Source organism: Schizosaccharomyces japonicus (assembly GCF_000149845.2).
Source record: "Schizosaccharomyces japonicus yFS275 unplaced genomic scaffold supercont5.2, whole genome shotgun sequence".
Taxonomy (NCBI): Eukaryota; Fungi; Ascomycota; class Schizosaccharomycetes; order Schizosaccharomycetales; family Schizosaccharomycetaceae; genus Schizosaccharomyces; species Schizosaccharomyces japonicus.
The window spans coordinates 505364-529967 of NW_011627861.1; the positions used below are offsets into that span (position 1 = coordinate 505364).

The following is a 24604-nucleotide window of genomic DNA, read 5'->3' on the forward strand; positions in this document are numbered from 1 at the left end:
CACTAGGTTACATTTTTAGTTTAGGTTATGAAAACTTTATTTTGATAACCTAGGTTTAGAACCTCGCTTAAGTTAAACTTAATCCTCTACCCATCACACATAGGTGAAAAAGCTGTAGTAGAGTGCCCGTACGGACTGCACCAACCACAGAAACCGGTCTCCATTCTTTGCGTATTTGAAGCAATTTGACAGTTTTCTTGTTGAATATCGACGGGTTTTTCATCGTAAAAAAATTAAATACCTCGTCAGTTGCTTCTTTCCTGCCTTTTTCTCGGTATAAAAAAACGGTGATCTTTGTGTGTTTTATTCTATATATCGGTGCGTTTCCTGTTTTCCAGCGTCCTCTTTTTGGTTAAAATTTATCGAAATTAATTATTTCGTTTTTATTCAATCCTTCCTTTTTGTTTGTTCTCTTTTAGACATAAAACCTTTCACCTTCAGGGCCTTTGCGTCACATTAGCATTCCTGATTCTTGTTATCTAAAGAGGAGTATTCATTTTCTTTTCTTTTCTTTAATTCTTTTTTTTTTTTTTTGGAAAAATCATTACTTTAAACATATATCTGTTTTTGAACGCTCAAGTTTCTTCAATTCAATGGCTAAATTCCAAATTAGTGTTCCTGCTTCCTCGGCAAACATTGGTCCTGGCTTTGATGTGCTTGGTCTGTCGCTTGACTATTCAATGACTGTTGACGTGGAAACGTCTTCTGGTCCTGGTGATTTTGTTCTCACTTACGAAGGTGACAGTGCTGATAGCGTGTCTACGAAGCCCTCGGAGAACATGGTCACGCAGGTGGCATTGTATGTGCTGCGCTGTAACGGCATGGAAGACTTCCCTGTCGGTGTGCGTGCTCACGTCAAGAATCCTATTCCTCTCGGACGCGGTATGGGTTCTAGTGCTTCGGCTGCGATTGCTGGTGTGATGCTGGCAAACGAGGTGGCCAAGCTTGGTTTGAGCAAGGACGAGATGATGGATTACGTTCTGATGTTGGAGCGTCATCCAGACAACGTTATGGCCGCCATGATGGGCGGTCTTGTTGCTTCCTTCCTCCGTGAGCTGAGCGAGGAAGAGCGTAAAGCTTTTGAGCCCTCTGATGACGATTTGCTCAAGCATCGTGCATTAACTATCCCCCCTAAAAAACTTGCATCTTACTTCCGTTTCCCTTGGAACCCTGACATGAAGGCCATCGTCGTTATTCCCGAGTTCCACTTGGCTACCTCCAAGGCTCGTAGTGTGCTTCCTCAAACCTACAGTCGTGCCGATGCCATCTTTAACCTCCAGCGTTTGGTTATGCTAACCGCCGCTATCGGTCAGTCGCCCGTTCAAGCTGATGTCGTTTGTGAAGCTATGCAAGACAAGCTTCATCAACCTTACCGCGCTTCACTCGTCCCCGGCCTCACTGAGATCATCAACACTTTAAAACCCGAAAATCTCCCTGGTGTTTGCGGTTCCTGCCTGTCCGGCGCCGGTCCAACTGTTCTTGCTTTGGCTACCGCCAATTTCGAGAAAATTGCCGAGACTATGGTTGGCATTTTTAAGAAGAATGGTATCAATTGCAGATACCTTGTTCTTTCTCCAGCTTTTGGAGGTGCTTCCGTGACCTATTCTTCATAAGTCTAGGTTTCCTTAACCCGTTCTTTTCGTCAAATGCTCGTGCGCATATACCGCACATAGTATTTGTAATAGACAAGCTATCTTTCATGCACCTATTTTGTTTCTTCGTTTATAAGAGGTGTCAAAGAAGTATTTTATTAAACTATTGACTAAGGAGTTCCTCCACAGCTTGTTGTTGCTCTCTCGTGTTGATACTATTACTAGCATTATTATTTCTACTCCACGCACACCAATGCTGTTTCCTATCAGCTTTGGCTTGTTGACTTGTTAATTAACCTTATCACTAATAGAGCCGTCGGCAATCGGCGGCTTCGCAATTAGCGTCAAAGATGTCGACTTTTGCATCCCTTAATGACATAATTATTACATCACTGACAGAAAGGTACTTATATAAACAGCGAACGTGCTCAAACAACTTAACCGCAACCAAACACGCAATTGGCGTACTAGATTTGAGCTCTACGTGCCTGAGAGGTAGTAGTGTTCTTTTGAAACGTCAATGCACTTCCTTTAACGTTGCATCCCGCACCTTACACAAGCGTTCGTGTGAGCGGGTAGGAACTATATGAGGTTGTGCGTCGTGGTTGCTGTGTTCTCATCACTCCGTCTGCTACTTGTAATGCTTACAGTCAGACGTTGTGTATTTTCACCTTTTTCTTAAACCTATCTTTTTGTTATCTCACACCATGTTCGTAGTTTGTTTGCCTTTCTCTTTTTGGTTGTGTGGTTGACGTACTCCTAATTGCGGTGTATGCAGCTGCTAATGTAGTTTAATACTTTTTTGGTCTTATTTTTTTGGACTTTTTATTTTGTCGTGTACGACTTGTTAGTGCTGTTTTGACGACGGGGGTGTTGGGATAGTACGCAACATTAGGTACTCCTTCGCACTGATATCGAAGTAGCCTAGGGGACCTTTGTCGCAGTCGGCACAAGCCAGAAGCTTAATATTGCTGGGAAGAGCCTTTGAAACGCTGACGTTGTCAAAGTCAAAGGGGTCTCTAATGCTGTAGTACTGTTCCGTAGCAACGGGGATAGAAAGGGTTTCATCAGTGTCGTTAGTGTCCAATTCGCCAGTCTGTTGTTGAGTGCCCTCTTGCTCTATAGTCGTGTGTTTGCTCCGCAGTATACTGCGAATTGTTGGTCGTTCTACAATTTGTGGTGTCGCATTGTTGAATACGACACTTGAGCAATGTGGGCACAAGACTCTGAGTTTGGTGTTGGTCATTACTTCCGGCAAGTGGTTTGAGATCCGTGACTTTGACGTTCTTTCTAGATCGCTTCACGAGACGTGGTGACTGTATCGTTTGGTTAAAGTTCGGCCTTTTGTGACACCAACACGTTGTACTCGCCTACTCACTGACCACCATTTTATGGTCCTAACCTCGCCCCTCGCTTCCTCGAAACCTAGGTTGCACGTGTCGGCGTTGTCCGTTTGCCTAGGCCACCAATACCATAAGACCGCATTCTAATATCCGGCTAAAGAACATTTCCGTCCTGCTTCTGCACACACCAATCAAGACTGGGGCTTCGGCACTATAAGCAATTCGCTTCCTCTACTCTCAAGATTAAACCTCTGCTGTTTTGGCATTCTTTTGTTCTCGACCACTCCCGTTTACCCCTCATTCTCTCCCTTTATCTCACGTAATACCTTGGCCACTGCTGTAGTGCTCTTAACTGTATTTTCCGGTGTAGGTTTGCCTACGACCTTAGTCTTTGGTTTCGCAATCTCTCGTGTGGAGACCCTGTGCTTCCGTTTCCTTTGCAGACTTTACGCTAGGTGTCTTGATCTGTGATACACTTTTCCTTTCCTATCGGCCTCTCCTACAAGAGTCAAAAAAAGAAATTGGACAGCAATTACGGAGATTGATTGACGCACTCGCTGTGCTAGCCACTACTTACTTCATAAACCATATCTCTACTCAAGGACGGAAACGGAACAGTCTCACACTTAACTGCTATGAGCAAAAAAACCAAACGGATTCCTTCGTACACTCGGCTGGCTTACTCTGCTCCACCTCTGCCGATACCTTCTCCAGCCGAAACAGATTATGCTCTGTACGTCTCTTCACAACCTTCTAGAGCCATTGGTCGTCCTCCTCCAACGATTTCGTACCAGCCAAATTATTCATCTTTATCGAATACCGTTGCCGCCTATGGCGGCTATTTACCCAAGACTGCAGAAAACAGCACAACCTCTGTACATACCTCTGAGCCTTCTTCATCATCTTCTTTTAATGCCGTTAATGATTCTTACGTTTTAAACCTTCCCGTCGATGACGGCAAGAAACCGAACTGCTCCTATGCCACGCTTATTGCACTTGCCATCTTGTGCTCACCAGAACATCGCTTGACTTTGAGTGCAATTTACGATTGGATCAGCAGAACTTTTTCTTTTTACAGTAATTGCAACAATGGATGGCAGAACTCTGTTCGTCATAATCTCAGTCTAAATAAGGCATTTGTTAAGATTGAGCGACCTCGTTGTATGCCAGGAAAGGGTCACTTCTGGGCTATTAGAACTGGTCACGAAGAATACTTTTTGCGCAAGAATCTGATATGCGATTTTCTTGTTAAAAAGGAAACGATACCAACGTCCATCCAATCAGCTCCTTTGGAGCGGAGCAGCAGCATTCAATCACAGGACTCTTCTATAAGTTCTGGAAGCTATCAGCATACTGCACAAGGTTTGAATGCTTACTACCCTGACGGTCAACAACTCTCCTCACACGCTGCCTATGAAACTCATTCCGCAATGGCAAGCAGAAATGCAAGTCGCTCTGCTACTCCTTTTAACTTTCCAGCTTCTATATCTCGTGTAACGGCTGCATTTTCCCATGTGCCTAGAAGAAAGCTTCAACGATCTGTCTCGTTGGACTTGGACACATCCATGAAACCTTCTGGAGATCCGGCAATCACATACTATAATTGTCACCGACCCAGCTACTCAGTGCCTCAACAAGCACAATTCATGCCTCCACCCACAATTTCCGCTCCTCTCCCGCAATCAGCATCCGGTTTTCAGCATTATCCTTCTACCGAAGCCAATGAGCAACCACAACTGACTGTTTCGATAGAACAACCAAATAGCTCGTCTTCTTCTTCCTACCGAACCTTTCCGTTAGAACAACAGACTAGCGATAATCAACACGCATCGCCAAATTCTTCAAATTCTAATCCAATACCCGAATCCTCAGCTTCCTTAAATTCCACAAACAGTTTTTCATTTGAGGCTCCTTCAAAAAATGCTGCTGTTTCTTCTCCAAGTAAGGCGTTTATATCCACAAACAGATCGCTACTTGAGGCATCGGCTACTCCGAAATCCATGTGTCCTAAATCTCTCTTGCTGAAAAGTGTCCCGTTAAATGATGACCCTCTGAGTCCCTCATTCTTTTCCCCGATGAATTATGACCCTGGCACGGAAAATAGCCCAAACACCAACTTAAAGGAACATCGTGCTCGCGTGTACCGTATGTTGGCTTCCCCGGATGCTCGGAAGTTCGAGAAGAATGCTTCTGTAAATGAAAACAGCTTATGGGCTTTGTCGCCCCTACGCCCTGGCATATCTCCATTGAAGTCTACGTCTGTGCTATCCGAAACACTGCAATCAAGAAGGCTTTGGCGAGATATGGCAAAGTTCAATGCCGAGAGTGGGAGTGATGATGAGAACGATATCGGCCGTCCTCGAAATATCGACTCTTCTTTCAGCGAAAACAAGAATGGTGCACAGACTAACTCTGAGAGCCCGCCGAATGATACAGAAGCTAGCGTCTTTTCTGGCAGCGCCAGCCCAGACCTTCTCGACAGCCCTCAGAGTCCAGCACCGTATCAACGTTCTCACTCCGTATCTCAAGCCTCGCTGGCCGTAAATGACAGAATAGATATGCCTGGACCTGACATATTTGGTGTAAACATTGATTCTCCCACTCAGCGAAACCTATGGCAACGAACTCATGTCCAAATTTCCCAAATGAAATCCCTAGACGATATATACCTTCCTTCCCCGACGAAGCGAAAACAACCCGTTTCAAAATTCTCGCTCCACCTTCCCTAAGAAGCCTGCTGCATCACTCGGTACAATTAACTTTTGTTATTTACAGAACCTGTTCGTTCAATTCATTCTTGCGAACAGGATTGGATGTGTAACAGTTTTTCTATGGTCCTCAACGTCCTTATTAATGACTTTGGAGCTTAGGAATTTAGTCTTTTCCCGGCGGACAAACCCTTAACACTATCTTTAAACATTTTAAACAGCTAAACGCACATTTGGTTTCGAATTCGGCACGAATCTGTGCGATTCGCTTGTCGGTTGTTCTAGCAACACACCTCCCCCTTTTTTGATATTACGAAATACTGAGCGGCAATTGGGATGCCTGTGCAATCGTATGGGTTATAGCCATTACTATTTTCAATTCAGGATATTCTATTACGAGGAGAAACTGTAGCTCTTCTTTTTTCAACAAGAAACACAATTTATTTCGCGCCATATTACCTTTCTTAATTCATCCAATATATCCAAAAATCCAGTCAATGAGTAGCAGAACTATATAAACCTTTTGTCAGGAATTGAGGAGATTTACAAACATCATCATTCCTCAGGGATTGTAACATCCAATTTTTTTTTGTTCAGTTTTCTGCAACGACTGGCGTCAGCAAATCGAAACTGCCAGTACCGAAGTTGCCGACACGTCCAACGACGAGACGAGCCGAGGGGTTCATAACCTCATCCTTCGAGCCAGACAAAGCGGCATCCGTAAGGAAATGACAGGTAGTTTCAAACGACATCTTCGCAAAGGGAGATGTGCTGTACTCAATGCCCATACGGTTAAAGGCCTTGTATCCACCCTCGAAGGTCATGTAGTCGGCAATTAACGACAAATGACGATGGTCGACATCGATACCGTAAACGCCGAACACGGAGGAAATTTCCCGAACAATGGCATTGCGAGCAGCTTCAACACCATAGATGCGAAGAACAGCAGCGATGTCATTAGTGTAAAGGTCATTCATATGAATTTCCTCGTAGAACTCCCAAACAGCTCTCAGGTTCACACCCTCAGTGATCACCATGGGAATTTTGTCCATAGCGGAGTCTGGAGGCTTGGGGTAGCAGCGTGAAATGCCGGGAATCTCATGGACAACACTCTTATGGCAAGCCTGTTCAACTAGCGACACCATAAGAAGCTTTTCAGTAGTAATAGGGAATTCGAGTTCAACAAGGGCCCACTCACCCGACTTGTCGTCGAAATCAATGCGACGACAGTTGTTGAGAATCTCACGAGCGTTAGTAAGACGCAACTTCTTCTTTTCCTTCAAAGAAACGGAGTTTTTGCCCTTCTTGCGGGCCATGTACTCAGAAACGCTTTCATCAGAGTTGTAGCCATCATCCTCTTCCATATCATCACCATCCTTTGCGGCAGCACGCTCGGCTTGCATGGCAAGACGGTCGTCATCGTCTGGACCGTCATAAGAAGCATGTTGCTTAGAGCGCGTGGTCATACGAGCATTGGTAGCGTCGTTGTCATCATCCTCCATGGCCTCTTGTTCAGCAGCATCGGCATTAGCCTCTCCAAAGGACTCGAGAGGAGCAAGGGCCTCTCCAATTTTAGGAACGCTATCGTTCGATTTGCGTTGCTTAGTCTTGGCAATGTCCGCCTTGATAATACGACCCAAAACCTTAAGGAAGGATGTGGTAAAGGAAGCCTCAATTTCCTCTTGAGTAACTCCATACTCTTCCTCATACTCAGACTTGGGGTAGAGCTCAAGCTTGATGGAATAAGACTTGGATTGGGTATCCGAACCTTGACCGGAAATACGCTCAGTAACAACGACCTGCTTGACGACTTCAGCAAGAACAAGCTTGCTAACCTCCTTACAGAATTGCTTGGAACGTTCCTCAGAAACACCCTCGTTCAAACGAAGAGTCATTGTAGGTGTTTTGATACTAGCACTAGCAGTCATGATAATTTCACGAAGACGAGGAATACCCAAGGTGACATTCTTAGCACCGAAACCGGCAAAGTGGAAAGTATTCAATGTCATTTGAGTAGAAGGCTCACCAACAGATTGACTAGCCATAACACCAACACCCTCGCCAGGCTCGACGAGAGATTGTTGATAACGGAGTTGCATGAGGGCCTTGAATTTGGACTCATTCAAAAGAGTGCCATCTTGCTTGCTCTCCTTCTTACTAGCAATCAGATTATCGGGGTTCTTTTTGGTATACTCATCCACAGCCTTTTGGAATTTTTCGGAAACACTACCGAGGTAGCGACTGGGAGGATACTTATCAAGAACAGGATCGTACTTGTGAGGTTTCTTCAAGGCCTTCTTCGCATAAGAAGAAGCTGTGTCTGAATCAACAGCGGAAAGCACGGACTTGACCTTGTATTTCTGGATCAAGGACTTGTAGTTTCTGGCAGAAAACTCGAATTGGTACAAATGCTTCTGCTTTGTGACATCAAGTGCATCTTCACCATAACGGAATTGAACAACAGAACCATCAGCATCACGGACGGTGTGATCGTACTGAACAGACAATCCCTCCAAGTGCTTCATCAAACAACGTTGCAGATAACCGGAACGACTAGTCTTAACTGCAGTATCAATAAGACCTTCACGACCGGCCATACAATGGAAGTAATATTCTTGTGGACACATGCCAGTCAAGAAACGACTTGCAATGAAACCACCAGCCTTGGCAGAAGTATCAAAGGGGAGGAAAGAAGGAAGAGACTTTCCGCTGACCATCAAAGGCACACGACGACCCTCCAACTCTTGTTGACCCAAAAGACAAGAGATTTGTGACACGTTAACGTTGCTACCCTTAGCACCAGAAACCGTCATGGCTTGCATATGATTCTTGGGGAATTTAGTCAACAAACCCTCAGGAATACATTTATTGATGATAGAAGAAGTAAGACCATTCATTTTACCCTTCATAGCAGCATCCAAACCTTGCAACTTTTCGTCGTCACGAATGACCTCCTCTAAGTTGGCGTTCAACAAATCACGAGAAGTGTCAATGGGAAGCTGAACGTAATCGCAGTGAGCAAGAAGACCGAAGTCTTTACCGTTTTCCAAAAGCTCACGTCTCCAAGCATCACCACGTTCGTCTAAGCGCAAATCGTCCATACGGCAAGTAAAACCACGCATTTGAGCAAATGCAGTAAAGAGACGACTCAAAACTGACAACAAACGACCAGCAATATCGGCGCCATAAAGCTCATGGATAGAGTGAACCATACCGAAAGTGGATGCACCAAACGAAGACTTATCCAAAATACCATGAATAAGAACACCATCATCAAATAAGACAGCACCTTCCTCGGAAGTAGGAGACCAGTATTTCGAAGCAACCTTAGCCTTGCTCTTCAAGTTCAATCCGGGGCGATCGGCTGGCTTCAAGTTAAGCAAAATAGTGGTGATAATCTGCTTACCAGTATACATTGGCTTAGGGCGAATGAGAGCGGGGGGGACAGTCTTTATGCGACCATACATGCCACTTTCATCAGGCTTCAAAGCCTGGAAAAGGAGTTGCTGATACTCGTCGCGGGTGAAAAAGGAATCCTTGTTCGTAAGCCAAACACCCATGACCACATGATCTTGAATAAGACCACGAATAGGGTCACCAGAAGTGGGCACAAGGTACTGAGAATCGGTATTAGCGATGAATTGAGCCTCCGCACGAGCGTTCATGCTTTGAGGGAAATGCATGTTCATTTCATCACCATCGAAATCAGCATTGTAAGAGTTACAGTTGGCGTAATGCATGCGAATAGTCTTTTCACCTGGCAAGATGCGAGCCTTGTGACACATCATAGAAGGCTTGTGAAGAGTGGGTTGACGATTGAGAATAAGCATATCACCGTTGCGCACATGACGGAACACCTTCTTGTTCGTATTAACGATGCGAGAGTACGAGTACGGCGAAGAGATGATATTGGATTGAGGAGTCATCAATTGGTTTGCCAGAGCCGTACGTTGCTCAACAGTAAGAGGCATCAGCGAAACAAGCGTGCCATCCTCGTTCTGAATATGTGTAGCACCAGGCCACTTGCTAGGGCCGTTAATGACGGCCTTGCGAAGCTCGTTGTAATTGTAGGGGGTAACGGGTTCGGGGAACGTCAGCTTGACAGCAAACACGGGAGGAACACCAATTTCGTTAGTCTCAATATTAGGATCAGGCGAAATGACAGAACGTGCGGCATAGTTAACACGCTTACCCATCATATGCTTACGGAAAAGACCCTCCTTCTTTTCCAAAATCTGCTTGATACCAGGAGGAGGCACACGACCTTGTGCCATAACAGTAGGATTGCGACCACTGTCGATCAAACTGTTCACATCGTGTTGCAGCTGGACGAAAGCAGCAACGAGCTGCTCGAAAGCCCGAGAGCCGCGCTCCATAGCCTCCTTGTCACCGGTAGCGTGTGTGGCAGCACTCAAATCGGCAATACGAATAGACGATTGGAGAATTTTTGTGAGAAGCTCGTTTTGAATGTTCTCGTGCACCTCATCGCCCATTTTCGAGGCAGGACGGAAACGAGTAGGGGGCACGGCAATGTTGTGCAAGAAGAACATATCAGCAGAAGCGGGCTTGCCCTTCTTGTGAGCGAAAAGAAGCGACATCACTCGTCCCTCTTTGGTGAAAAGACGACGAAGGTGATTACGAACCTCGGTTGAGGTCATGTACTTGGCCTCAGTCGACCGCTTCTTCAGTTTTTTGTCGAAAGGGTTGGGATCCTCCTCCATAAGGTCTATATCGTCGCCTTCACCCTCGCTGTTGGAATCCTCGCTGAAACCCTCATCATCCTTGGAAGACTTGGCAGAGTCACGAAGCACGTTGGAGCGAATGCGGCCAGTCTGCTCCATGTACTGCAAGTTTTTTCCGGTCAAGGGGACCTCAAAAATCTTGGCAAAACCCTCCTTACGGAAAGTAGGAGAGAAAGACTGGCAGTTGTCACACTGCTTGCGAGAGTTGATAGCATGGAAAAAGGCACGGACAAGTTTCTGCGCTCATGGGACACGAGTGTCGTCAAGTGACCGACCTCAGTACGATTTTTTTGGCGTCAGCGATGCATTTGTCGACAAACTCATCACGCAAACGCATCAAGGCTGCGGCGTCCTTCGCCATGTCGTCGTTTCCAATACCGCTGTCTTCGCTTTCGCTTCCCTCGCCGTCCTTTCCACCGGAAGACTTGGAACTGACGCTGTTGCCCAATGTAATAGACTCTACACGCTGGGATTCAATCAACAGACCGTGATCCAGGAGCTTGAACCGGCAAGCAAACAGATGAACGGTGACCTTAGACAACTTGAAGTGATGACAGTACAGACATGTTGCTCTCAGCAAGCTGTACATTTGAGGAAAGAACAGAGGATGGTACGCCGGAACGGGAAGAGTGATGTGTCCAAAATGTCCCGGACAATACCGTTCGTCCATGTGACATGTTGCACACACGGTGTTCTTCAAATACGGACCCAAAGCAAGATCGTACAGACCACCGCTGGTGGGGTGGTTCAGGTTGTCCAAAAGGACTGGGTTAACGATCTGCTTTACAGAGATCTTTTCGATGTCTTCCACATCGAAAATCCCAAACTTTACACTTTTAATCTCTGAGGAGACCGGTTGTGCAATATTCATGTTTAATTAAGTACAAACACCGCTGTACACATGCAATCCCCTGCAGACCTGTTTGGTTCTGAGGTGAAATTTTTGAGTGTGGTGGAAGGAGATGAATGAGACAAAACGGAGTGGAGTGAGGTGGAGCGAAGTGAAATGATTGCTAACGGAGTATACGGAGAATTAATGGGGTGTAGTGCATCTATGATAAGTCTCGTAGAATCTCACTATTGGGTGCAACGATGTACGCCACATCACGAGTATTGCTTACCCGGGCTAGCGAGTGCAGCTACGAACGACGATTTGGATTGTGGACCTGTGCCTCTGTGCCCTCCCTATCTAGCAACTAGCTCTGCTGACTAAGTGCCGCCTCTTTGCTGACTTCCGTCGCTACGCCCGTTGTACGTGGTGGACATTCTTCGTATCGTTATGCTATATGACTTAGAAGCACTTGCGGTAGACAATGCTAGGTCCGCTCTCGTCGTACTCTTGCTTAGAGATCCACATTTGTTGGAAGGTGGAGAGGGAAGCGAGAATAGAACCACCAATCCACACAGAGTACTTACGCTCGGGAGGAGCAACAATCTTGACCTTCATGGAGCTGGGGGCCAAGGCTTGGATCTCCTTTTGCATACGGTCGGCAATACCAGGGTACATAGTAGTACCACCAGACATGACGATGTTGCCGTACAGGTCCTTACGGATATCGACATCACACTTCATGATGGAGTTGTAAGTGGCCTCGTGGATGCCGGGGTTCTCAAGACCGAGGACGGAGGGGTTGAACAGAGCCTCGGGAGCACGGAAACGCTCGTTGCCGATGGTGATGACTTGGCCGTCAGGAAGCTCGTAGGACTTTTCGAGGGAAGAGGATTGAGCTGCGGTCTGGAGCTCCTGCTCAAAGTCGAGAGCGACGTAGCAAAGCTTCTCCTTGATGTCACGGACGATTTCACGCTCGGCAGTGGTGGAGAAGGTGTAACCACGCTCCATAAGAATCTTCATCAAGTAATCGGTCAAGTCACGACCAGCAAGATCAAGACGCATAATAGCATGGGGAAGAGCGTAACCCTCGTAAATGGGGACAGTGTGAGTAACACCATCACCAGAGTCGAGGACGATACCGGTGGTACGACCAGAAGCGTACAGGGAAAGAACGGCCTGGATGGAGACGTAGAAGGCGGGAGCGTTGAAGGTCTCGAAAATGATTTGGGTCATCTTTTCACGGTTCGACTTAGGGTTCAAGGGAGCCTCAGTGAGCAAGCAGGGGTGCTCCTCAGGAGCAACACGAAGCTCGTTGTAGAAGGTGTGATGCCAGATCTTCTCCATATCGTCCCAGTTCGTGACAATACCGTGCTCAATGGGGTATCTCAGCGTAAGAATACCACGCTTGCTTTGAGCCTCGTCACCGACGTAGGAATCCTTTTGGCCCATACCGACCATGATACCTTGGTGACGGGGACGACCGACAATAGAAGGGAAAACGGCACGAGGAGCGTCGTCGCCAGCAAAACCGGCCTTGCACATACCGGAACCATTGTCAATAACGAGAGCAACGATTTCTTCTTCCATTATGTAGACGAGGAGAGGATTATACGACGAAAGAAAGGGAAAAAAGCACTGGACCTAGGAGGCTAGGAAGGCAGTGGTAGATGGAGAGTTAGCCGGAGACGTGCTTGGGGGTAAGGGTCCGCCGCGGTTGCTCTCAATCACATTTTTTCCATATATACAGCATACACTCTGTTAAGCGTCTGTTAATAATGAAATAAATCGTATAGTATGCTTTATGCTATCTGTTTGTGTATTTTCGAGCGCCTCATTTTGGCTATCTCTCGGGATTGACGTGTCCCTCCTCCTTACCAAAAGCAACATGGATGCCTTGGCTAAAACGGAATATGTAGAGGCGTTTTTGGTACGAAACTTTGTGTTCAATGGTTCTAACGTAGCCCAATTTTGCTCCTAAAGATAGTATGACGGTTTTCCGTCGGCGGTTAGAGCGAATTCGCTCTGACAATGACAGACTGGCCCATTGGCTCCGTGAACGGACGGAAATTGAACGAGATTACGCGGTGCGTCTTCAAAAGCTGGCAAACTCAATGAATGAAGGAAATGTTCAGGAGCTGTCTCTCTCAGACGCGTGGTTGGAATTGGAACGGGACATGCAACTACGCTCCAAGTTGCATAATTCCATGGCAAAACAGTTAGGTGGTCAGGTATACAAGCCAATTAGTGAGTTCTATACGTCTTCCCCCCAAATGGCGTCCTTGCGTGAATTAGAAAGTAGATTGTCGTCGGTTGCACGGAGCATGGATCCCTCGTCAATTTCCAAGGTTCTTCGGTCCAACAAGCACAAGCGTGGACAAAGTCAGGATGGTCAACTGATGCTTGACAACAACGAGCTCATCTCTCGAACTGCTTGGGATTCCGAGGCTCCGTTCGCTTTTGAAAAGTTGCAGACCGTGGACGAGGAACGTCTGATAATGTTGAAACAGGTGTATTTAACAGTATCTAGCTTGGAGAATCAAGTTGGTCGTCAATTAAATGAGTCTTCTGAAACCTGCATGGCAATTTTCTCCACCATTTCTGCCGAGGAGGAAACAATTCGATTTGCAAGTGAGACTGTCAAAAACGGGGCGGTTCAGCAAGATGCAAGTCCTGTTGCTCGCACACAACACAGCTCTTCTTCGCGCAAGGAAGAGTCGCCCGAAGAGCGTCCAGCACGTGCCCCAAGCAAATTCAAGTCTCGTATGAACAAGCTCTTCCGTCGTAAGACTGTGATGATTGGAAAGAAGAAACACTCTTCTGAGTCTCAAGCACCACTGTCCAGTCGTAAAGCTGCTGCTGGCCGGATTGCCCCGTCCTCAAGCCTTCATTCAAATAGCGATGACGACGCACATTCTGTTCCGGAGGCAAGTTCATTAATGACAAACGGCACTCGTTCTGTTAATATCAACCCCGCAGCGAATCACATTGAAAATGAACAACAGCAGCAATCTACTCAGCAACAAGAACATCGTGAACAACCAACTCACACTGAACACTCTTCTGTTCCTTCATCTTCTGCTGTCACCACTCTTCCACAATACGTTGATGTACCTCAACCGAACGCACGTTCCGATGCATCTCAAGTAGCTGTCAAAACTCAAGCTGAGCGCGCTTCGCTCGCAGCTCCTTCAATTTCAGAATCTTCGATAAATGCCTCCTCATCGCCTATGAGTGTTAACATCAATCCTACTCCCGTGGTTCAAGAGTCACCTGAGGAGCGTGATGCCGCACTGGAACGTGTGAGCCATGCATTACGCCAAGTCCCGAGTGTTTCTCGACGCACTCGCTCATCAGACTCAACGTCGCGTTTGACGTCCCCCCTCAGTTCTCCGTCAACCGAGATGCCCATGGGCATGCATATCCCGCCTCGGAGCCGCTCGACGTTGTCCATTCACTCCAACTCGTCAGTTGAGAACTTTCAACCTCGAATTCCTGAGCTTCCCAATGTCCCGAAGCTCTCAAGCGCGATCGTAGCACAAGTGAACGGTTTGTGGAAGGGCAACCAGTTGCAACGTGCCGAGTGTGATGGCAGCGTGTATTTAGTCTGGCGCAATCCTGAGTCTGTCGGCTCTGACAAGAAGTGCTCCGTTCGTCTGTTTTCTCCGCAAACACTCTCCTCCCTCGTTCCCACTCATACTGGTGTTCAATTGGGCAACGAACCAAACTCGTTGGATATGCCAACTTCGTTGATTATGACGCCCACACAAGTGGCCAAGTTTCAGGTTCCGTTGGAAGGAAGTGTTTTGCAAAACACTCTTCCATTGCTTGTGATGCAAAAATGGAAGCATGAGGAGACGGTTAGTAGCATGGTCGCTTTTGTGCTTCGAAATCCGCTTTACAACAACTCTGCAGAAAACTATGCAGTGGACAAGCTCTCGCTTCTTGTTTCGTTGGGAGAAAATGTGATTGTTAAGAGTTGTCGTAGCTCACCAGCTGGTGAGTTTAGTCGCAAGACTAGCAAGCTTCGCGTTAATTTCAACGATGTAACTGTCCCTGATACTGGCTTGAAGGTTGTCGCTCGCTTTGAAATCGAGCCAAATGGCGTCACACGTGTGCCTACAATTGAGTATCGCATGCAATTGAAGCATGCGAATGTTATCGAAAGCCTTGTGCAAGTGTTCTCGACACCCGAAAATGTTATGCGCTCGTCAACCGTTAATTCGCTGGAAGGTGCTTATGATGCTCAAGTGGTACCAACTTTGTATACGACGGTTGCCCGACAATTCTTCTCCCTTTGATGGGAAATGGCGATGAGTGTGTGACTAATGCACGTCTAATAATGGATGTTCTTTCTTTTACTTCGCTCCAACTGCTCTCTTGTCGTTCGTCACTTCTTTCCTTCGTCTCTTGTCACGTTTGTTTTGTCACTCTACGTTTCCTTATATTACGTTTCTTCTACTTTATGTGGTGCGGGCATGAAACCGTTCCCTCTTTCACTCCTCATCCTTTCTTTTCCTATCTTTGTCGCGTGAATATTTGAGCACAATACAATATGCGACTTTATCCTTTTTGTATAACAGCATTTTTTTGGTACAGCTGTTCTTTTTTTGTATCCGTTTGGCGAAAAGTTTTAAACATTGAAGCACCTTTGTGTGCCATTCCAACATAATTTGCGGGTCCTACTATTTTTTTCGCGTTTTATTTTTCGAGCTATTGCTGCTTCCTCGGTTTTTATCTTTATTTCCCTCTTTTCTTGCTAAGAACTTTCCTCGGCACTTGACACACGATTTTTTGGTGTAGTGCTTGTGGTGGTAGTAATTACACGCGCCTGGGTGTGACACTTTTGCTCCACCAATTCTGGCTTCCTGGCAGGCTTCTTCCTGACTCGGCGACTGTCAACCACAGCAAAAAATTTCCAAGATGGTTCTGGAGTCGAAACACGTACTTCATCTTACCAGACCTCTTTCAAAGCCGTTCCCTGTGAACGTTACGATTGATCCTGTTGTTCTTTTCTCTATTCTTGATCATTCGACGCGTAAGAGCTTGAATAACAAGCAGGTGATTGGTACACTTCTCGGAACTCGTTCGGAAGATGGACGTGAAATTGAGGTGAAGAGCTGCTTTGCCGTTCCTCATAATGAGAGCAGCGAGCAGGTGGAAGTTGAGATGGATTACCACAGAGCTATGTACCATTTGCACTTAAAAGCCAATCCCCACGAGGTCATTGTGGGTTGGTACGCCACGTCCGCTGAGTTGGACCCCTTCAGTGCATTGATTCAGAACCTGTATGCTTCTCCTCCTGAGGCTGGAAGTGCTCCTTTGGGCACATTCCCTCATCCCTGTGTCCACATGACTGTCGACACCGATGTCACACGCAAGCTGTCTGTGAAGACCTACATCTCCTCGACCGCTGGTCTCACTGAGCGTATGGCCGACAGTTGTGTCTTCCTCCCTGTCCCCTGCACCATTCGTGATGACGAGAGTGTTCGTGCTGGTCTCAAGGCCATCTCCGCCCCCAAGAACGATCCCACTCGTGTGGCCGGCTTGTTGACTGATGTTGATCAGCTCCGCAAGTCTGTTCTCGACGTCTTGGGAATGATTGACCGTGTGTCTGATTACGTCCAAAATGTCATTGACAACACTGCACCCGCCAATGTTGCCATTGGCCGTTATTTGATGAAGTGTCTCAGCCTTGTCCCCAGCATCACGGCTGCAGATTTTGAGAAGATGTTTTCTTCTCATTTGCAAGATGTCCTTGTGGTTGTCTATTTGGCAAACACACTGCGCACCCAGATGGATATTTCTTCTCGTTTGAGCATGCTTATTTAGTAAGTGAAAAGATACTTGGGTAGACCGGATAACATGGAGGAGAGCGTTTGGAAATACAGCAGGAGGAGAGTTGAAACGCGAGCTTCGGCTATAAGGAAGAGAAGTATTAGTCGTATGCGACAAGGATGATGATTAAGGAACTCAATTTTTTATCCCTTAAGGAGTGGCTTGCCCGTTAGCAACGAATACCCCCGGTTGTGCTTGGCTTTGCTGGTGGTTTTCGGCAAGCTACGTCTTTACAAGATAGAGAGGATTTTGGGGAGCTGAGCGAGGGGATTGAGTTTCATTTGCATGTGTCTGTCATTTCAATTTGTCTTTGCTGACTGGCCAGGTAGCGTTCTTAATGCTGTAAACTTAAGGCCTGGGGCTTCACTTATTCATTCACGCCAAACATTCACGCCGAAAGCATTATATTGGCTCCAACCTCGTACCTTCTTTACAGTAATTTGCAGTACATTCTTAAACGAGAATTGGAGAATCTGTCTGCAGAGTAGTCCAGTGTTAAATAAAGTTATATATTTTCGCAGCAAGCGATATATACATAACAGCGATTGGTGTAATAGTCGGCTGCGACATCTTAATTTTGAGGTTATTTTTAAGTGACAACTTGGAACTAGCTACCAAAGTAAAATCAGTAAACTGAAAACAGAATAGATAATAAATACTTATTCCATGTCTATAAATAAAAATTCTACAAGTACTTGTCTTCTTTAATGTTTGTTTTGTGTTTTATTGCTATTCACAATGGATCCACATATATTAGTAGCAGAAGATGTATCGGTGGGATGTAAGGAATAAACAGGGTAAACGACGCACATGAAGTGATTCATGAACTTGAGAAATTGCCGTTTGTCTTTTGTTCTTTGAAATGTTAAAAAGTGACTGATGCATTCGGAATTTAATTACTGAAAACAAGATTATGTCGGTACCATTTCACTATTACGTAGATGAGACTACACTCCTTCCAACATGAAATTAATGTGTAAAAGTGGCTTGGTCACCTAAAATTAATTAGGCTGGGAACATTTTCACCAATATCATCCATGCAATAGGGAGTTGTTTTCGAAGATACAAATAATGCTTTTACTGGAAACCCGTGATTGTACTCGCTTGCACAGCATTTAAATTTTTGACAAAGTACTCTTAGTCGACAAATTCTTTTTCTCAAGTTCATTTAGGATAGCTTCTACTTATTCAATTAATTACGACCTGTATTCAGACATGGTAATCAACATCCACTTAGTCCAGGGGTGGATTCCAAGTCCGTATTGTTAGTGCATCCGAAGTGTTTGATGTAATTGCAATATGAGTGGATAGCAAAATCAAGTACATGAAGTTTATGGGAAAGTTGTATATAGAAAAATTATAAAATCATGGTTCTGGTATACATTCAGCATACCGTTTCTGGCGTTTTCAATCTTCAGAATCTTAAGTACACTTTCAATTAAACGCCACGGAGCACGAGTTGTGTTTTCGTTTTCAAGTTTGTCCCGTCTCTCATGCTTTCATTTGCTCAGATACTGCTTTCTGGTTTAGCTGCTTGCACTTTGGCTGCTCCGATTGCTGAAAAGCGTTCCGACTATTACTGGTGCAGACTCCGCAATACCGCTTTGCAAGATATGTATGATTACTGGGAAATTAGTAGCTGTGACGGTATTAAAGTTTGTGTTCAATGGAGCAAGGGCGATCACTGGCTGACTATGGACGACCTTGCTGGCTATGACCGACAGAACTGTTACCGAGACTTGTCATTGAAAGAAACTTGTGGTGAAGGCCACACAAAAATCACGGATGGTTTCTGGTTTCAGAAATCGAATGCGTGTTCTGACCTTTCATGCGAACAAAAAAGTTGTGCTTTTCAAGCATTCTTGAACAAGCATGGTGGTTCAATTCAATATGATTCTAACATTGACACGAATGTTGTCTTTCAGAAGGCCGATGACCCCGAGTGCTATGATACTTATGTCATATTTAACCAGTAGAGGATAGCTATTGAATTTATTGCACCGTTACAATGAAGACTATTGCTGAAGACCATGAGTGTGTATACTGGTACAACTGGGAGGTTGCTTAGAAAGACATCCAAAGTGGATCCATTCATTCACTGGTAAGCTTTAAGAGTTTAGTGATCCAGCTGTTCGTGTATATTGTAATAAACTGTATTTCTCGTACTGTACATGTGTCAACTAGATCCGTGCTCATTTTACTACATGCATTTTTGGAAGACAACAAGTTAATTATATATGCACACTAGGTCTTGTCTGCATATTCATAGTCCTAAACCATACTAACTATAGCGGAGGAAAAACTTTGCAAAATATTACAATACATCTTAAAAGAGTGTTTCAATAATACCATATGATCTAAATTGGTTCTACCGAACATTGACTAGAATTCTGGCTGTTAAAATTCTAAGAATGAATGCTTTTTTTCAAGTCAACTACGAAGACAAATGACAGAAATTTAAGGTATTTTGCGAAATAAAACCCCAATACGATTGAATAAATGGACGAGAAAGTCTTCAGACTTCCTATCTCATTAAAATTGATAAATTATTTCTAAAATAACCTCGTCACTAAAGTCAAACTTTTTATCAATGTTTAGAGATTTCACATAAAATAACTACAGCACAATGCATTACATACGGCTTCATATATCACCTATTTTCTCTTTCCATTCCATTTTTGCGCATTGTCGCAACATGCTCGCCTAAAAATAAGCTTAAACATTTCCTTAATCCCCGCTATTTATCGTCCAATAATCCCATTAACAATTCTCACCACCATTCCACAATGCAATACGTCATCATTGCATAGACCAACACTCTTACCCGTGTCCGAGGGCGTAATCTGTACAGTAAACAACAACCTGCACGATCACGTAAACAAGCCAGGAGACATACCCAATCGCAGCATAGGCGAAATCTGCCTTTTGTAATGTGGGAACGTGTCTGCAACCTTTATAAAGGTTCGTTTTTTGTTCTTTCGAAACGCAAGTTTTGTACGTTTCTGGTTGCTGCTGTTGGGTTGCTTTTTTTCGGTGTTCTTGGACTCATTCCATCAATCAAGAATACAATTGTTGATGAATCATGGTGGTACCGGCTTGTAAATCTTCCTCCGTCGCCTCGAATGGCTTATGTAACAATGCTGACCGTTCCTCCGCGTTATGTTGATGCAGAAGACGAAGAAAGACCGGACTGGTACTACAATTCAACAAGACTCCTCGTTCACAGGCTTGTCCGGTACCCGGAGACAAAAAGCAAGTACCCTGTCGTCGTGATGGCCATGCGAGGAGTAGACGAATGGAAGCTACAGCAGTTGCGAGAAGACGGCGCCATTGTGCAAGTCGTAGAGCCCCTACACGCACGAGACGTCGTTGACAATATTGATGACATGGAGGTTGCCGATCCCCGATGGCTGTACATGTTTACGAAGCTAAGAGTCTTTGAAATGTTCCAGTACGACCGACTTTGTTTCATTGACAGCGACATGCTGCCGATTCGTAACATGGACGGTGTCTTTAATGTACACGAGATCATGGAAAGAAAGACTTCGTCCTCGTACAAACCTCCGGCCCTCACTTATAGACCAAAAGGCAGCATGAAGAATGCCGAGTTTGAAGAGGACTGGAATGCATACGGAGTTGACAAAGAAGAACTTTATCCGTACGTGTTTGCAGCTGTTTCTGACCCTGGTGAGTGGCATACGACACCTCCTCCATTCAAAGACTTCTTCAATGCTGGTTTATTTGTTTTCCGCCCTTCTAAAGCACACTGGAAACGTTTACGCTATCTTGCCCGAAAGCCTTACTTCTACGACAATGCGCGTATGATGGAACAGAGTTTGCTGAACTTTGCTTTTCATTCGAAAGGCGCCTTTCCATGGGAACATTTAGACTGGACGTACAATGGTGTGTGGGCCCGTAAGACCGACCTCCCGTTTCTTAAAGTTATTCATGGAAAGCTGTGGCAAGGTGCTGACAAGATGGGCTTTGACTACGATACTTCTGCTGTTTGGTGGCAGGCATACGGGGAAATGATTGCATACCACAAAATTATCTACTCCCCTCCCTTTGGAGGGTAGGACTTACAGATACCTCTTACGCAGTGACAGTCTTTTATTATTTTCTTTTTGCATACGCTCACCACTGTGTATTGCTTTTCTCTCATCGAACACGATGAGTTACTTTTCAAGACTTTTATAGAACCATGTTAACGATTTTTTTTTTCCCAATTATTTCATGAAGCAATTGCATACGGACAAGCCTTACCAATCGCTTTTTTCTCTCATTTGCCTTTAGGAGACCGAATAAGCGCTAGTTTTTGTTTTTCGCTTCAGTCGCTGCTTGTTTCGCTTAATCAAATCTTTAAATTACCTTAACGTGCTTTAGCTTTGCGGCTCAATCCTGATGTCAGCCGCATTCATTTTTTACCGAAACCTGCTGCTGCGGCACCTGCGTAACACCAACTCCCTTCTCTGCTGTTATTTGCAATTAGTTGCAAGAAATTTGACTGTTTGCAGTCTTAGGAGGACAGAATTCATCCAACTATAGTTCACCGCTTTTTATTGCGGCTTTATACTTTGAACTGCACCCCCTACGCCGTTCCTCTAGGCAATACTAACTATGGTTGATGTTCTACGCGGCTGTCCGCCATTCTTAAACTGGAGAAAGCTACTACTTCTCGTTTTTGTCGCTTTCAATGTACTAATTTCGGTTCTATACGTCTATAGCCATGCTGATTCGCAGGCTTTGGACAATTTGCTCTCTCGAAACGGCTTCGGCAGCAATGAATCGACAGATCATGCTCTCGGACGTAAAGCAAAACCTAAGGAGGGTAGATACACGTATCTGACTTTCCTTACGCCGCCGACAACTGAGGAAGATTTCTACTTTAATGCTACAAGACTCTGGGCCTACAGACTGCTTCACAGAGAGCCGGTGAAAACAAAGTATGAGGTCCATGTAATGGTTATGAAAGGCGTTGAGGAATGGAAGATTCAGCGTCTTAAAAAGGACGGAGCAAAAGTTATTCTTGTTGACCCTCTTTTGCCGCAAGACTTCGTGGAGGAGGGCGCTCAAGTGCTGACAGGCAGTCCCCGTTGGCAGCATATGTTTACAAAGCTTCGTGTGTTTGAGCTGGAGCAGTTCGACAAGGTCTGTATTGTCGACAGCGATTTGTTAATTTTGAGAAACATGGACGATATATTTGATACTCCGTATGCTACTCAACCTCCACAGCCAGACATTGCAAAAGCACACAATTTTGTCAATCCAAACGACAACGAGAGATATATTTTTGTTGACGATTTTAGCGCATACAGCGTTAAACATGAAGACATGTACCCATACTTGCTGGCCGCTACTGATGACCGTTCGAATGATCACCCTATTCCAGTAAGACCTGCCAGTATGTTCAACGCTGGTCTTATGTTGTTGAAACCAAGTAAGCTTCACATGCAGCGTCTGCTTACAATTGCTCGGTACCCATACATGTATGAAGACGCACGCATGATGGAACAGAGTTTGCTCAATCTAGCCTACGATGAGGATGGTTGGTTCCCATGGACTCGCATTGACTGGTCGTACAACGGTGTTTGGTGTCAACCCAATGACCATCCTTACCTTCGTGCAGCGCATGGAAAGTTCTGGGATACGTCTTTAGACGAATTTCATCCAATGTACGTTGCCGACTGGTGGCAAGCGTACGGTGAGATGATTGTGTATCACGAGCTTAAAGATGCAGCTTAAGGATGTTCGGGTCATTGCTTTCATTGGCAATCCGACCATGTCACCTTTACAGAAAACAGTCTTTCATTTTTAATTTTTTTTAATTTCTTACATCAACTGTTGTTGCTGGCAGTGTGTTCTTTCATTGTTTCCTTTTCATTCGTTACACACGCACTCCCTATTACTTTCTCTTACATAAATCTTTTTATCTTTTTAATTTGTTTGAAATCATTCATTGAACATAGTTTTCACAGGTCATTGATTCATACGCCGCACGGTTAGCACGACTTTGCACTCATTCTACTTTTGTTGTATGGGGAACGTTGGAAGGGGATTCGCCGTGTTTAGAGCGAAAAACTTGCGTTCGATTCCACTCTTGGTGAGTATCACCATGCGGATAGTACCACCGCTGCTGCGATCGCGCTCCATGGCCAATCCGACAGCATTTTTAAGGAATTGAATTGCCGTTTCCTTGTCCATGTTTTCTTTGAAGTTGGCATCACAGAAACCGTAGATGAACTGTATCGCCGTTAGCAAGAAGAGAAAAACAATTTGAGAAACTATCTGCTACAACGGAATCACGTACAGCTGAACCACTTCCTCCAATAGCCAAAGGCTGTCTGTGAACACTTCCACCCAACGGAATGCTGTACACCTCGCCTCCCGTTTCTTCGTCGTAACCGGCGATGATTAAGCCGGCAGTCAGGTAGTCTTTGTTTTGGTAGCACATTTCTGAAGCAAGGGAGGCTGCTGTTTGAACAGTAGGTTCGACTCCATACTGCATACTAAAGAAATTTTGTCAGCACCTCTTCATAACATCAATGGTATGAGTGTAACACTCCTTCGTACCGATATTGGGACAAATAATACTTGAGGATATCAGCAACGGCTTGAGTATCAGCTGCAGAACCACTCCGACAGCACCAAATTTTTTCACTCAACTGAGTCAACTTGTCGGTAACACGGTTTGCAATGTAAGCACCTAAATGAATCGTCAGCTTACCGAAACGAATCCAAACACCCTTCAAGCAACCGTACCCATCGTGGTCCGAGAATCGGCAGCAAGTATAACGCCTTCTTGAAAACGAAGGGCCGTGATTGTGGTACCCATGCTAATTTCACTAGTCCTTGTTAGTAACTGCTAAAACAAAATATATTGGGACAATCCTTACCCCTTTTTAAGGGCGGCAAAGTCAATTTGGAACGGATCTTTCATCAAGCTGGTCATTTTTACTGCGTTGGTAAAGCGTAGCTGGAGAGTCTGAGAAAGGTAAAAGGAGAGAGTTTACTAAGGATTTTAAGGTAGTCACGTGTATTTTAAGCGAGAATGTGGTGGGTTTAAGAGTAGGTGTAGAGTAGGTGTAACGAATGCACAAAACATGTTTATTCTGTTATTTGTAAACTTGAGTAAAACGCCTATAAGGAAGCTTTTCCTTCTGTTAAAAGATTAATTGTAGCGGCTAGAGCATTACTCATCTTATGCCTCGCTTGCTTGTCGAAGATTGATAAACTTAATTTTTATCTGATGAATAAACAGTAGTTGGACAGGCTGTTGGTAATGCAATGTATTATGTGAATTTTAATATTTAGCACCTGAAAAATAAACGTTGAACTTTAACTACACTCATTTGTCTAAATTTGGTTGAACATAGGTAAAGATGTTTACATCTGAAGAAGGTCGTAAACATTTAAGGCTTGTTTTAGTTGACCCCAAAAGTCTTAAAGAACGATTCGTTAGTGGCTTCCTTAGACAGAAGTAAATCAATAAGTTCTTGCATAACGGTCATTAAGGCCGTGGCGATGCTGCAGAACCAGTAATATGGTTTATGTC

The 24604-nt window shown here is 44.9% G+C and overlaps 11 protein-coding genes across 11 annotated transcripts; 7 read left to right on the forward strand and 4 right to left on the reverse strand.

Moving 5' to 3' along the window:
- The first annotated feature begins 61 nt into the window (after positions 1-61).
- Positions 62-1895, forward strand: SJAG_03141 (homoserine kinase). Its single transcript, XM_002174271.2, has one exon. The coding sequence runs from the start codon at positions 594-596 to the stop codon at positions 1611-1613; it is 1020 nt and encodes a 339-aa protein (XP_002174307.1). The 5' UTR covers positions 62-593; the 3' UTR covers positions 1614-1895.
- Positions 1896-1944: 49 nt separating this feature from the next.
- Positions 1945-3225, reverse strand: SJAG_03142 (guanyl-nucleotide exchange factor). Its single transcript, XM_002174272.2, has one exon. The coding sequence runs from the start codon at positions 2836-2838 to the stop codon at positions 2440-2442; it is 399 nt and encodes a 132-aa protein (XP_002174308.1). The 5' UTR covers positions 2839-3225; the 3' UTR covers positions 1945-2439.
- On the forward strand, positions 2374-6224 carry SJAG_03143 (fork head transcription factor Sep1). The gene has a single exon (XM_002174273.2). The coding sequence runs from the start codon at positions 3571-3573 to the stop codon at positions 5662-5664; it is 2094 nt and encodes a 697-aa protein (XP_002174309.1). The 5' UTR covers positions 2374-3570; the 3' UTR covers positions 5665-6224.
- Positions 6225-6236: 12 nt separating this feature from the next.
- Positions 6237-11256, reverse strand: SJAG_03144 (DNA-directed RNA polymerase I complex large subunit Nuc1; the record flags this gene model as incomplete). Its single annotated transcript, XM_002174274.1, has 2 exons — positions 6237-10622; positions 10669-11256. 2 exons carry the CDS (start codon positions 11254-11256, stop codon positions 6237-6239), a joined length of 4974 nt encoding a protein of 1657 aa, XP_002174310.1.
- A 158-nt stretch (positions 11257-11414) lies between these two features.
- SJAG_03145 (actin Act1) lies at positions 11415-12814 on the reverse strand. Its single transcript, XM_002174275.2, has one exon. It carries the CDS (start codon positions 12802-12804, stop codon positions 11677-11679), a length of 1128 nt encoding a protein of 375 aa, XP_002174311.1. The 5' UTR covers positions 12805-12814; the 3' UTR covers positions 11415-11676.
- A 288-nt stretch (positions 12815-13102) lies between these two features.
- Positions 13103-15515, forward strand: SJAG_03146 (cytoskeletal protein Syp1; the record flags this gene model as incomplete). The annotated part of the gene is made up of 2 exons (XM_002174276.1): positions 13103-13144; positions 13179-15515. 2 exons carry the CDS (start codon positions 13103-13105, stop codon positions 15513-15515), a joined length of 2379 nt encoding a protein of 792 aa, XP_002174312.1.
- A 610-nt stretch (positions 15516-16125) lies between these two features.
- On the forward strand, positions 16126-17713 carry SJAG_03147 (translation initiation factor eIF3f). Its single transcript, XM_002174277.2, has one exon. The coding sequence runs from the start codon at positions 16138-16140 to the stop codon at positions 17044-17046; it is 909 nt and encodes a 302-aa protein (XP_002174313.1). The 5' UTR covers positions 16126-16137; the 3' UTR covers positions 17047-17713.
- Positions 17714-18023: 310 nt separating this feature from the next.
- SJAG_03148 (hypothetical protein) lies at positions 18024-19114 on the forward strand. Its single transcript, XM_002174278.2, has one exon. It carries the CDS (start codon positions 18546-18548, stop codon positions 19026-19028), a length of 483 nt encoding a protein of 160 aa, XP_002174314.1. The 5' UTR covers positions 18024-18545; the 3' UTR covers positions 19029-19114.
- Positions 19115-19884: 770 nt separating this feature from the next.
- On the forward strand, positions 19885-21372 carry SJAG_03149 (acetylglucosaminyltransferase). The gene has a single exon (XM_002174279.2). The coding sequence runs from the start codon at positions 19983-19985 to the stop codon at positions 21126-21128; it is 1146 nt and encodes a 381-aa protein (XP_002174315.1). The 5' UTR covers positions 19885-19982; the 3' UTR covers positions 21129-21372.
- SJAG_03150 (acetylglucosaminyltransferase) lies at positions 21316-24096 on the forward strand. The gene has a single exon (XM_002174280.2). The coding sequence runs from the start codon at positions 21670-21672 to the stop codon at positions 22792-22794; it is 1125 nt and encodes a 374-aa protein (XP_002174316.1). The 5' UTR covers positions 21316-21669; the 3' UTR covers positions 22795-24096.
- Positions 21727-24116, reverse strand: SJAG_03151 (20S proteasome component beta 1 Pre3). The gene is made up of 5 exons (XM_002174281.2): positions 23946-24116; positions 23812-23894; positions 23623-23755; positions 23360-23558; positions 21727-23292 (listed from the first exon to the last, which is right to left on the reverse strand). The coding sequence occupies exons 1-5, from the start codon at positions 23999-24001 to the stop codon at positions 23074-23076; spliced, it is 690 nt and encodes a 229-aa protein (XP_002174317.1). The 5' UTR covers positions 24002-24116; the 3' UTR covers positions 21727-23073.
- Between the last annotated feature and the right edge of the window lie 488 nt (positions 24117-24604).

What these genes read in the sequence shown, in the direction of transcription:
- SJAG_03141 (XM_002174271.2), top strand. Translation starts at nt 594, where the DNA reads ATGGCTAAATTCCAAATTAGTGTTCCTGCTTCCTCGGCAAACATTGGT.
- SJAG_03142 (XM_002174272.2), bottom strand. Translation starts at nt 2,838, where the DNA reads ATGACCAACACCAAACTCAGAGTCTTGTGCCCACATTGCTCAAGTGTC.
- SJAG_03143 (XM_002174273.2), top strand. Translation starts at nt 3,571, where the DNA reads ATGAGCAAAAAAACCAAACGGATTCCTTCGTACACTCGGCTGGCTTAC.
- SJAG_03145 (XM_002174275.2), bottom strand. Translation starts at nt 12,804, where the DNA reads ATGGAAGAAGAAATCGTTGCTCTCGTTATTGACAATGGTTCCGGTATG.
- SJAG_03147 (XM_002174277.2), top strand. Translation starts at nt 16,138, where the DNA reads ATGGTTCTGGAGTCGAAACACGTACTTCATCTTACCAGACCTCTTTCA.
- SJAG_03148 (XM_002174278.2), top strand. Translation starts at nt 18,546, where the DNA reads ATGCTTTCATTTGCTCAGATACTGCTTTCTGGTTTAGCTGCTTGCACT.
- SJAG_03149 (XM_002174279.2), top strand. Translation starts at nt 19,983, where the DNA reads ATGTGGGAACGTGTCTGCAACCTTTATAAAGGTTCGTTTTTTGTTCTT.
- SJAG_03150 (XM_002174280.2), top strand. Translation starts at nt 21,670, where the DNA reads ATGGTTGATGTTCTACGCGGCTGTCCGCCATTCTTAAACTGGAGAAAG.
- SJAG_03151 (XM_002174281.2), bottom strand. Translation starts at nt 24,001, where the DNA reads ATGACCAGCTTGATGAAAGATCCGTTCCAAATTGACTTTGCCGCCCTT. An exon ending in TTTGCCGCCCTTAAAAAGGG is followed by an intron (nt 23,895 to 23,945) that starts GTAAGGATTGTC and finishes AACAAGGACTAG; the next exon opens with TGAAATTAGCATGGGTACCA. An exon ending in CGATTCTCGGACCACGATGG is followed by an intron (nt 23,756 to 23,811) that starts GTACGGTTGCTT and finishes CGATTCATTTAG; the next exon opens with GTGCTTACATTGCAAACCGT.